Raw genomic sequence first — 12,847 nt, 5'->3', positions numbered from 1 at the left:
TTCGTAGATATGTTAGAGAGTGGTCCCTGAACAATCTTTATAATAATATAATTTTGCAATAATAGTTTTGCTTTTACGCATATAATAATATTTGGGGGGAGTATCTCTATCACCCTTCACATCTTTTTTTTTTTTTTTGAAACGTGCGGCATTATACTAAATTCCCCAAAAATTAAGGGCTTTTTAGAATATGTAGTTTTTTTATCACCATTTTTGAAGGGAATTTTGTTCTTGAAGTTATTGCGACTGCTTGTAGAAATTACAGTAGATGTCGCTTTTGGTTTAAAAATTCACAATAAAGAGCAATTTAAAACAGAAACAGAAGCCGCGTCCCAAAAGTTTAAATATTTTTGGTTTAATCAAAGAAGTACAATTTGTGGTATCAAAATGTGGTGTAATTTCGAGCAATCGCAAATTGAAGATGAAACCATTTCAAACGCATTCTCATCGCGTGGAATTTTTAAAATACAAAGTGGGGAGCAGGTACTCATTCCGAAGCAAATTTTTTTTTATTTTTGTTTAGATTTAGCATTGTGTTATTCGTAATATTACAGGTAAACGAGTATCCCGAAGTGCTCGCATCATTGCAAAACCAAAAAGTTGTTATCTCCGTAGATCAAAGTTTGATATTGCTTGAAGACGAATTGGTGGCCAAATGCAGTTTCCTCAGTTTCAATGCGCATATAGATACCGTAGCAATCTCCAATTCAGGAAATTTAATTTTGGTTGGATTACGTGATGGCGAAGTACATGGCATTTTTATTAAAGGTATTCCGTTGTTCAGTGTATCTGTAAATGCTGAAGATGTGCATATTACGGGGCGCACTTTTGCGAGTATACAACAACTGGGGCAAAGCTTCCATATCATTTGCACAAATGGAAGTGTCTATCGGTAAAACGCTGCAAAACCCTTTGTATTATTATTATTCAGACATCTAAATTTAATTATCTTGTAGTCTTAGTGAAATCAACGAAGCTCCGCTGGAAGCAAATCAAAATATTACCCTCAATGAAAATGAGACCGTCGCTTTTGATGAAAGCATGTTAGGTCCAGTGGCCATTGAACGACTTGTAGGCACTGTGCGCGGTCTGAGCGATGTGAAGTCATCAGTGTTGATTGTGCAAAGCAGTTTGGGAACTTTTGAACAGCCTTTCCCAATGTATATAGCGGGCACACAAAGCGCTGTCTTCTGCAGGCAGAGCGCTGACAATTTAACAAAAATTATGTTGCCCGAACACTATGGTGGTGTAAAACGTATTTTCAATTTAGATAATTTTGTGTGGGTATATATAGCCAAGATGATATACATTTTAATATAATTTCTTAATTTTTAGCTTACTTTTAACGGTTTCTGGACATTTAGCTGAGTTTTGTCCCATTACGAAAACTGTATATTTTCCTCCAACACAAAAAACGAATGAGATGCTAATTGATGAACTTATCATTATGGAGTGCAATGATGAAAATATCGAATTGCTGGTGATAGTAAAGTGCCCGGAAGTAGGAGCTGAACGTCTTGTTAAGTTTTTGGAATATCCATGTAAGCGAAACTGCCAACTGAAATATAAACTGTTTGATTTTGAATTTAATTGTGCGATGCAACCTTTTTAACAGCTTTTAAGTGCAATAGCGAATTAGAAGTATCGGAGAATGCTTGGCTTGTGCAACAGCCCAAATGTTCTGTTAATTTATACTATCTCAGTGGAAATCAAACAAATGAAAATAATCTTCCTACAGAGATAGAAATGGTTCTGGTTTCAGAAACACATCCCAGCGAACGTTTTAAAAAACTGATTTCGAAAGGACTTCTAGAAGAAGCTGAGGTGTGAGATATTTTTGTACTTAGCGGTTAATAGTATTTACACTTTCGAACCATTTTCAGAGTTTCGGCATGCAATTCGAATTGTGCTTACAACCGATTTACGAGGCAAAAGCTAAACGCATATTGCTAACACTAACTTCTCTCGGTGATGTAAGTAGTTACCTCGAAATGCCTGTTATTTATGAATGTAAATCATCATTTATTCTTTTGCATACATTTACAGAATAATCCTGAATTATTGGAAAAAAATTTCAATGACCTATTTGCTATATTAAAAAATATTGAAAGTAGAGAATTTTTCAAAAACAATCGCATGGTTAACATGCCTTCACGTCGCATACTGGAGCTTTACTTGCTTGAAATGTTAAAGCATTTACATGAAGAGGTAATGATATAGTGTACAAAATACTATTCAAAACTTTAATAAATTCGATAAATTTTTTAGAATGATGAAGCAGATGTGCTAGAGATCAACGAACAGCTACGCCGTCTTGAAACACTCACAATTATTGATCCTTATGAGGTCAATTCGGAATGGTCGAAATTTGTTTACCACTCAAATCTCACCAAAATGATTGTTACATTATTTAAGACAGATATGCCAGCGGCGTGCTTAATTTGGAAGCGACATACTAACTCCATGATGTCCCGTTTGAATGAAAAAGAAATTTGCCAACTACTTAGCCTAATACCAAGCCATACTGAACCCTTCAACGTGGTACAATGGTTACGTCACTTCGTGCCCACTGTCAGTTACACACATCCTAAATTAATGCCATACTTCACCGAATGGAGTATACAAAAGACACGTACACTGCAATACGCTGAACATTGGCCCGAAATCGGGTTAGAATTTGCAACCAAAGTGTCGGATATATTTGAGGAAATACAATTTATGCATTGGTGAGTACGATAGATTGTTCTGAGGGATGAGGTTTAGCGCACTAGACAGGGTCATAAACACCTGGACCCGACAGGCGTGAGTCTCTCATCACCAAACTCCTGCTCCCCAAATCCCGCCATTCATCACAGAAGAAGTCCAGTTGCACGTGAGAGCTGCAAAACGTGCCCTCTCAAACCTACTCACCGAGCACCCCTGTATTTTGCCAGCCATCCTCATCGAACTGCTACAACAACATCGGATGGGTCTCGGATATGTCATTGTCACTTCAACAGCATTCTTCAAATGCTCACCCGTCGGTCGTTTCTATATCACTTGGATTTATATTCAGCCACTTCTGTCACTTCCGTAGCATCCCTAAAATGTAAAAGGGAAAATTGTATCCTGCTACAAAAACTTCAGCACCGCCATGCACTTGATATTTAGTTACCCATTTTTCTCTGCTCTTTCTTTTAGTGACGTACGACGTCAGCATGAACGCAACATCGCTAAATTGCACGATCTGGTGAACGCATTGCAGGATTTGTCAGTTTTAAAAAAACGTTACAATTTAATATTCACGCTAGATAATTATCTAAAGGATTCAATTGATGAAACAGCGCTCTGCATACTGCAACGTGTACATTTGGATAATTTAAAAAGTCTTGTCAATGATTTCCTCTATCCAATTTTTCAAGAAAAAGGCAAAACACCAGTCGAAGCATTAAGTCAATACATATCCCTTTTGGTGGTAAATCGAAATTCACTGAGCACTTGGTTGGACCGCGCTGTTGCCTGTATTGAATTGCTGCATAACGAAGATGATCGGATGGAAAGTGCACTGCTGGTTTTACAAGTATGAAGTTGAAGTACTCTTAGAAGTTTGTTATATTTGTCATGCTCACTTTAACTGTTTTCTTTCGCTACCCTCCAGCGTGCACCAGTGCCCTGGCCGGAAATTACAAATTCACTTATAAAATTACGCTATTCCACACATCCACTCGCCTTAAAAATCAATACTGAATATGAAATCCAAATGATTAAAGTTATGAAAGTAAAATATGGCTGGCCAGCGGACAGCAATACCGACATTAATCTTTCACTTTTTATGGCACGCATCGTTAAAATGCAATTACCCGATATGTTGAATGATATACGTGTGTTGACAAAGGCTGCCCCACAGGTGGCTACAAGCGCTAATTCTAATTGCTGCTATCAATTAGTGCGCAGCAATAAACCTGGGCTTGCTTATGAATATTTCAAATCGCTCAATGATGATAAGAATAACACAGCATGCATGGAGGTTATCAAATTTTTCGCGGTGAGCATCTTGTAAAATATATCAAATGTATATCAATTAAGTTTTTAACGAGTAAATATTCATTCCGTAGGGGCTGTTGGAGAATTGCCCACCACCAAGCGATGACAAAAACCTAGAACAACAAAAAAAATTGCTTGAATTTTTCCAACTAATTGTACCTCATGCGACATGTAACAGTTATAAGCAGCAATTGCGCGCCATACAACACCGCTTCGTGCTATGTCACAAGTTTCGGTTGCATGTTAGTGCAGTCAGTGAAATCGTGCCACTCTCTCAACGGTTGCAGTTACTCGATCGTGGCATCGAGTGCATAATGGATCAAAGTCAAGCAACGGTAAATGTGCCACGATTTATTGTCAGCGAAGTGGCTGATTTATGCGCTGCACTGCACTATGAGAAAGTTTATGGTGTATTGCATATAAGTCGGCGCATACACTGTCTGCCGCTTACAAGCGCCTTGGCGTATGCAATACTACAACTCGTCGATTGTACACCCACAAATAAGGATGACTTTATTGGTTTGGCATTGGAGTTACTTACACAACAGATTTTGGCATTGCGCAGTAGTAAAGGTGAGTGAGCAAGTTGTAGTTTTATGTATGCAATAACCGCACAGGGCAAAAATCGTGATTTCGAGAAAAATTATTCATTTATTTTATTTTTAGTTTTAAATTAAAAAGCTTACAAGATAAGGACTAGAGGCTTTAGTCTGGCTGTGGTCCGGGTCAGATACGACGGAGTAGGTCGATATCCTTTAGAAATTTTGTTGATATTGTCTTCAGTAGCGCCTTTGTGCGTCGAAGTGATGATACCTTTGAGAAGCAAGTTCTGGGCAGGATAAATTACTTATTATGTCTGTATCTTGACTTGAAAATCATTATTAGTGAAACGATTTCGAAATGATAGTTAATACAGAGTTTTGTTGTCATAAGTTTTTGTTGTAACAACTTACACATTCGCTATAAATGTCTGGTTAATGTTGCTGGAATGACTATCCTTGGTCCAATATGAATAAAGAGTCGTTGTGGGTACAGTTAATTCTATTTTCAAACGATAGATACGTTCCCAAAAAATTCGTATAAAAAGAGAATTAGGTGAAAACAATAAAAAAATCTTTTTTAGAGTTCACTTAAGAATATATTTCGTGTTACACATTTGAATTCTTTAAATTGATTTTAATTAAACGATGAGAATAAAATCTGCTGAGTCTGAGCGACCTTTTCTGAGACTAATTTAAACGCTTCGTACATGCGTCGAAAAATTTCACTATATTTGTTCTACTAGATTCAAATAAAATATTGAAAAAATTTTAAAAATTAAGTAAAAAAAAATTTATTTTTTTTTTTTCATTTTAACTCGGGTAAAAAATCGTATAAAAAAAGAATTAGGTGAAAACAATAAAAAAATCTTTTTTAGAGTTCACTTAAGAATATATTTCGTGTTACACATTTTAATTCTTTAAATTGATTTTAATTAAACGATGAGAGCAAAATCTACTGAGTCTGAGCGACCTTTTCTGAGACTAATTTAAACGCTTCGTACATGAGTCGAAAAATTTCACTATATTTGTTCTACTAGATTCAAATAAAATATTGAAAAAATTTTAAAAATTAAGTAAAAAATTTATTTATTTTTTTTTTCATTTTAACTCGGGTAAAAAAATTGTGTAAAAAGAGAATTAGGTTTTTCTTAGGTTGTTGCAACAGCATAAAACATGCCTCATAACTTTTTATAGTCTACTGCTGAAGTGACAGTCTTTGGCCGCATATAAAACCGCGTCGTTCCGGGAAGATAGACCCACTGTCGTGGGAAGGTATTTTCTTAAGTCAAATTAGCCGGTTATTACTTGTGATCACATATACATATGTATATGTAACTGTCTATTAAATTTTCTTTTTCTTAACAGCTGCAAGCACGAGTAACGTTCTAGACAAAGATATGGACGTGCTGACCTTTCCTTTAGTATATGATTTATTGCTTAACGCTTTTCTACTAGAGCATCAGAAGCGCGCTGAATTATCGGAGTTAATTAAATACGTGAAATTAGTTGCTCTCACCTACCCTAGTGATGCGTTGAAATGCTATTATGTCGATAAGGAACTTGAGGTCAATGAGAATATTTGCAAAGCATTGGATGTGGCGGAGATTACACTAGCTGACACAACTCTTAACTTCTCGGCGGCACAAATAAATTGCTCATTTAATGCCAAGCCGGCTGCACCAGCAAAAACCCGTTATTCTGTGTCAATATTCGATCAAATCGAAATGCAGCCCGAACAACCGCGTAAGAAGGTAGTAGTGCGCAAGTGGGTATTTATTGAAATGTTACTCATTTTGCATTTTGTTTTTTACTCGCGTTTGTAGAGCAATAGCATTGAACAAATTTCGATTATGAAATTTGTGGCGCGCAGTATATTGGTGCTCCTAGCTGAAACTAAACCCAAAAACAGTGTGCTTTTGCAACTGCGCACAATGCTAAGTGATGACATAGATAAAGATGCAGCGGTCGACGATTTCTTTTTATCGCTGGAGCAATTGATCAAAGCGAAAATGCATGACGTTTGGTACATAATGGTGCAATACATTTTGGAATATCAAAAACGCTACGAATGCAATATTATTACCACAGATTTTGTGTCGTTACATTTGGCGCGCGTCTTCCGGCACATGATGTCCAATGAGGATGTTGACTTCATAGGTATGCCAGCATATATATTTTTATTTATTTTTTATACGAGTGTATTAATAACTTAATTACGAATTTACAAATGTAAGAACTGTTCGTCATGCTCATCGCGGATAAAAACAAAAAGCCACTATTGGAATTGTTGGGTAAAGATGTGAAAAATGACCAGCAATGCATCAGCCTGTTAACCCTCTCTGAAATGTATAATGTGTATCAGGAAGGACATAATCAAGTGGAGGCAATACGCAACAAGTAAAGTGAAAAATCCTACTGGAGACTGACTTAATGCATGCAACATTAACAACTATTTTTCTTAACCCTTCGATATGTTTTTTTATACAGACGATTGAAGCAGTTCTACTACATGGAATTTTGCAAGCAAGATCCTAGCATAAGAGGAAAATTCAATGCCGACACCGATGATATACAGCAATTGCTGAAAATATTTCATAATAAAAGATTAGATGTGAAATTGTTGGAGCACATGAGTCATGATTTCAATTTGGACTATCAGCAGTTGCTAATAACGCAGGTAAAGCGCGTAAATTGTATAGCATAACTTACTTCCATACAATGTTTCAATATTACCATTTCAGATCGTTAGCATTTTACATGGGCAGGAACTTAAATATGAAATAAAAACTGATGCCTTCGGCGAGGAAGAATTAGTTGTGTTAAGTACTGTCAGCGGCATACGTAACCTATGCCAGCCATATCTGCATGCTATAAAAAATGCAGATATGATAGTGGCAAAGTTGATACAATTCTTTAAAGAGGTGTGTATGATTCACAGAGATTTACAACTTTCGCTTAAGAATAATTTGTTTCTTCTCAATTCCCAGATCAACATTTATTTTTATGAATTATATTTATATGTCATTGAAATGCTCACATTTTTCGACAAAATGCCAAAAGAAATGCAAATTTGGACAAGTATGCTGCATTTTCTTAAACACAAGATGGTGAAGCGGCGTCGCAACCGTCCTGGTCCACTGGAAACTGATATGTGGTTGCAATCGCAGAGTGAAATGGGTGTCATGCCGAAAATTGCACGCTTTCGTTTGCCTTTCAAACCGTTAGTGGAGCAGCCATTGAAGGATATTTTAGGTGAGCGCTAAATTTAGAAAACTACTCAAAGAGTGCCTTCGTATGTGGCTAAAGTGTCTTTGGTTCAAACGTTTCTTTTTTTTTGTTGATATATTATTCTGTTGTAACAATAACTCACACATTTAAATTGAAATTGTTAGACGACTCTGGAGGCAAGTAAATTCTTATTCAAAAACATATTTTGTTTTTTTTTTTTAAATTATTCTAACATTTGCATAAAAACCACTTAAAACCATTTTTAATTTACTGCCAGATAACGAGCTCAGTGTAGACAATTGTGAAAGCTGGTTCCCGCTCATGCAAATGCACACTTTGCTTAAAGGCTCGAGTGATGTGGCAAAAGTGCAAGACTACCTGTGCATGTCCGCCGTGAAGAATTCCGTCGCTGAATACAAATCTAAGAACGAAACAGAAGTGTGGCATTTGCAGCCGACAAATAATGCATTCCTACAGGCGGTAAGCAGCAACTTATCTTAATGTGATATCTACATACAAAATTTAATACATATAACAATTTACTCCTTTTCTAACCGCACAGATCCTACGTCTCGTCAAGCATGTCACCAATCCACATAAAGTATTTATGATACTATATTTTGTTGCGAATTATGCACCCGACGGCGCTGATCAAGTGGAAGCTTCATATGAGTGCTACAAATATGCACTGGCGCATGAGAAACTCATAACAAATGAAAAGTATCAGGATCAGTTGGTTAAAATCAAGCGTAAATATCCTATACTTAAGACGCAGCATTTACTCTATATTTATGGGCTCACCGATGAGAAACTCTTGCGATTGGTAGAGAACCCAACTGAACTCATCTATAGCCTCTATCATCATGAGCTGATATTGAAATCGGGAAAATTGGACATTAATACAGTAGCTAAGGAAATTGCTGAATTGCATAGCCTAAATTTGCAAGCGATACAGTTTCAGTTGCTGCAGAAGTGGCTCTCTTTCACAGTCAATTCCGGTGATGGCAATATGCTCGAGGAGACATTCTTCGAAGATCATAATCTGGTTGAAGAGGATAAAACGGATGCAGGTAATGCGGCGGAAAATGTTGTAAGGTAAGAAAATTTTGTCAGTAAATTGTAGCGGTAAATTTTAACGAAAAATTCGTTAATTTACAGGGCGAATTACATACTCAACAGTTGGCCTAAGAAGGAGTCCATTCATTTCTTGGTATCGCACATTTTTCCTTCTGATGGGTAATTAAGCATTTGTCACTCAATTATGCGTATTATATGAATTAAATTTTTGTCCAACCAACATAGGAGCGTAAACACCAGCAAGCAGCTACAAATGTACGAATGCTTTTTGAAACTTAACGACGGCAGCGAATCATTCAAAAACGTAATCAGTCAAAAGCAGTACATCACTATTAAGTGTGTGCATGAGTTAAAGCAGTTGGGTTACAATTTCAGCTTGGAAAAGTTCACGAGCTGCAACAAAATCGACATATTGAAGACTATTTGGCAACGCAATGCACAAAATCCGCACACACTTGAGATTTTGGCAAACATTTGTCTGGGTTTCGATATATTTATTTCAAAGATTTGGAATGGCATATTAAAGCGAATGGCAATGTTAAATATGGTGCACGAATTGAATGCATTGGTGGATGTATTGTCGTGTGAACCCAAATTACTGCATACAGAAGGCTTGATAGTAGCGTGGCAATGTGTATTGTGGCAGCCTTTCAAAGCGGCTAATCAGATTCGGTCATTTGCGCAGGAGGAAGTATTACAAAAGGCTTTATTCCGATTGCAGGTAAGTTAAAAATTGTATAAAAAAATACTCTTCTTATTTTTTTTATTATTTCTGTAATTCAAGAGTTGCCCAATTGTGCATAAGTTAAATTTATTAGAGTTTGCTGAACTATGCGTTAACCTAGAGCGTCCTCATATGGCCGCAGTGGCGATGGCTTTATGTCGTAATGCTGAAAAACGTGAACAAATCAAAAAAGTAATCACACCATTTATAGTCTCAAATATTTCATAAATTAATTATTTCCTTGCTTGCAGCTGATTTTACACCGCAAAAGCGAACAAATGCGAAAAGATCTTATTGAATTGGAAGATGCGGGACTACTTTCGGTGGTTTTAAATCTTGCTCAGAAGGAGTTAGATCTGTAGTTGTATATGAGAAAATAAATAAAGTTTGCGGCCTAGGTATCGAAATTGGTCAAAAATAGTTCGTATGATATCGTTCAAAATTTATTAACAAAAGCAATTCCATAAAAGTGGCTGTTGTTGTTGTAGCAGCATATATCGCACCCTAAATACAAAAGGGTCACAACTCAAAATGTACTTCTGCTCAAATATGAACGAGACGTTATCAATAAAACGGTCCGCGGATGACATATGGCAAAAATAAATTTTTTGTTTTTTGGTAGAACTGTTATAAGCTTACATGGCAAATTTCAGCGTGATATGTCACATAGTTTGTTTTCTATGCTACTGTAAACAAGTCAAGCTCGAGTGTGGAAAATTTTGAGTTGTGCCCCTTTTGTATTTAGGGTGCGATATGTATGGGGAATGCTGCTGGAGTGACGATCTTTTGACATATAAATCTGGGTCGTTCTGGTAACGTGGTAACCGTAAAAGTGGTCCTTTGTGTTGACTGTTGACTGTTTTTAACCAAACTTGACAATTACCTAATCAGACAGAAAAAACGTCAGGGCGAAATACGTGAGTGCGAGAAACATCGCCCGATAATTCTATTAGAAAGTTCCACGGGCGGGTTACAGAAGGCTTTAAGACCGGGCCGTTTTCCTGTAAGAACAAAGACGGCGATCTAGTGACTGACATCCAGAGCATACTTAAATTATGGAAGCAACATTTCTCGAACCTGTCATATAGTGGCAGCTACGCATGTCACAGAGAGTGTGAATACCCCGATACCCCAATGGTTGACGACGGCACTGTCGTTCCGCTACCCGACCATGCCGAGGTGAGAATAGCAATAACGCGGCTAAAGAACAACAAAGCTGCGGACACCGACGGACTGCCGGCTGAGCTTTCAAACATGGTGGCGAGGAGCTGGTAAGGTGCATGCATCAGCTTCTTTGCAAAATATGATCGGATGAAAGCATGCCTGCCGATTGGAATTTAAGAGGGCCCTGCCCAATCCATAAGAAGGGTGATTCTGCAATCTGTGCCAATTATCGCGGGATTAGTCTTCTAAATATGCTATAAGGTTCTAACGGGCGTTTTGTGTGAAAGTCTGAAGTCCACCAACAACCAACTGATTGGACCTTATCAGTGTGGTTTTAGACCTGGAAAGTCCGCAAATATTCACAATACGCCAAATCTTGGAAAAAAACCATGTAAGGAGAATCGACCCACACCATCTTTTCGTCGACTTCAAAGCTGCATTCGACAGTACGAAAAGGAGTTGCCTATATGCCGCGATATCTGAGTTTATCCCCACAAAACTAATACGGCTATACAAGACTTCGTTGGTCAATACCAGCAGCGCTATCAGAACTGGGAAGGACCTCCCCGAGCCATTTGACCCCAAACGAGGTTTCAGACAAGGTGGCTCACAGTGGTGTGACTTCTTCAACCTGATGTTAGACAGGATCGTGCGAAGCGCAGAACTTAATAGCTCAGCCACAATTTTTTATAAGAGCATACAATTGTTGGTGTATGCCGATGATATTGACATCATCGGCCTTAACAACCGCGCTGTTAGTTCTTCTTTCTCCAAACTGGATAAAGGGGCAAAGCGAATGGGTCTGGTGGCGAACGAGGGCAACACGAAGTACCTCCTGTCATCAAACAAACAGTCGGCGCACTCGTGTATCGGCAGCCACGTCACTGTTGACAGTTATGATTTCGAGGTTGTGAAAGACTTCGTTTATTTAGGAACCAGCATTAACATCGATAATAATGTCAGCCTGGAAATCCAACGTAGAATCTCTCTTGCCAACAAGTTCTACTTTGGACTAAGTAGGCAACAGAGTGGTAAAGTCCTCTCTCGACGAACAAAACTAACACTCTACAAGGCTCTCATCGTACTTGTGCTAACGTATGATGCGGAAGCGTGGACGATGACAACATCCGATTTCCCATGGCAGCCGGTTCTACGTTACCGGAATGACTCGGGTTTTCTTTACCGACCAAGGGCTGCCGCCCCAGTATACTAGCCCTGTCTAGTGTACCGTATTTTACCCCAAATCTTTCGTCACAGGAGCAACTAATTGCAGCCAGTTTGCTCCAAATACTTCTCTTCCGGGCTGGCGTCGAACCCAACCCCGGACCTGAAGTATTCTACTGCTGCATTTGCCACAAACGGCTCCACCCGAACTCCACCTCGGTTAGGTGTAACCAGTGCAACGGGTGGTGCCATCTTAAGACCTGCTCAGGTCTTAAGACACACAGGGAGTGGTCCACAAGGTATGTGGCCACGTGTTGCTCCCGCTCACAGGCGGCCCCCGCCTCTACGGCTACACTGCCCTCAGTGCCGGCACATCACACTGCCGCCACTAATAACACCTCTACGGTAAGGAGCCCCCAAGAGCAACACAACTCCCTCACCAACCCACAACCCTCCTGCTCCTACCCCAGTGCGGGGACAAACAAGCAGCTCTTGGTCCCCCGCATAGTCTGCTCCGTGTGTCAGACCGTAGTTCCTCGGAACTTGACAACTGTTCAATGCAATTCTTGCAGTGGCTGGTGCCATTTTCGGAGGTGCCCCCTGCTGCAGAGCTCTGCACCCGCAACCGCCCCCAGTGGCGCGGCCATCTGACAACATCAGGCCACTACCCATTTTGCGGAACGCACAGTAGGACCAACGCAGACGACATCACGCATCCCTCACCCCCCGAATTACGACGACACTCCCGCGAAGCTTCAAGCTTTTGCAACTAAACTGTAACGGACTCACGAGCAAGATTGACGAGATAGTCGACTTCATGAGTCGGTGCGGAATCAAGATAGCTGCGGTCCAGGAGACAAAACTGCACGCTAGCTCCCCCCTGATTTCCAGGGACGGCTATAATGTGCACCGAAAGGACCGCGAG

At 39.1% G+C, this 12,847-nt stretch overlaps 1 protein-coding gene across 1 annotated transcript; it reads left to right on the top strand.

Annotated features, from left to right (window-relative positions):
- Window positions 1-262: 262 nt before the first annotated feature.
- On the top strand, window positions 263-10,223 carry LOC128869499 (uncharacterized). Its single transcript, XM_054112071.1, has 23 exons — window positions 263-483; window positions 555-892; window positions 957-1,280; window positions 1,336-1,541; window positions 1,616-1,824; window positions 1,884-1,973; window positions 2,047-2,208; window positions 2,269-2,726; window positions 3,181-3,559; window positions 3,638-4,024; window positions 4,095-4,596; window positions 5,931-6,316; window positions 6,389-6,722; window positions 6,800-6,962; window positions 7,053-7,242; window positions 7,307-7,486; window positions 7,553-7,817; window positions 8,071-8,273; window positions 8,356-8,888; window positions 8,952-9,029; window positions 9,096-9,591; window positions 9,655-9,786; window positions 9,846-10,223. Exons 1-23 carry the CDS (start codon window positions 388-390, stop codon window positions 9,954-9,956), a joined length of 6,222 nt encoding a protein of 2,073 aa, XP_053968046.1. The 5' UTR covers window positions 263-387; the 3' UTR covers window positions 9,957-10,223.
- The last annotated feature ends 2,624 nt before the right edge of the window (window positions 10,224-12,847 follow it).

The sequence above is a fragment of the Anastrepha ludens genome, chromosome 2, assembly GCF_028408465.1.
Source record: "Anastrepha ludens isolate Willacy chromosome 2, idAnaLude1.1, whole genome shotgun sequence".
NCBI lineage: Eukaryota > Metazoa > Arthropoda > Insecta > Diptera > Tephritidae > Anastrepha > Anastrepha ludens.
The sequence above is the reverse complement of the archived record's forward strand: the minus strand, read 5'-3'. Positions and strand labels throughout refer to the sequence as shown.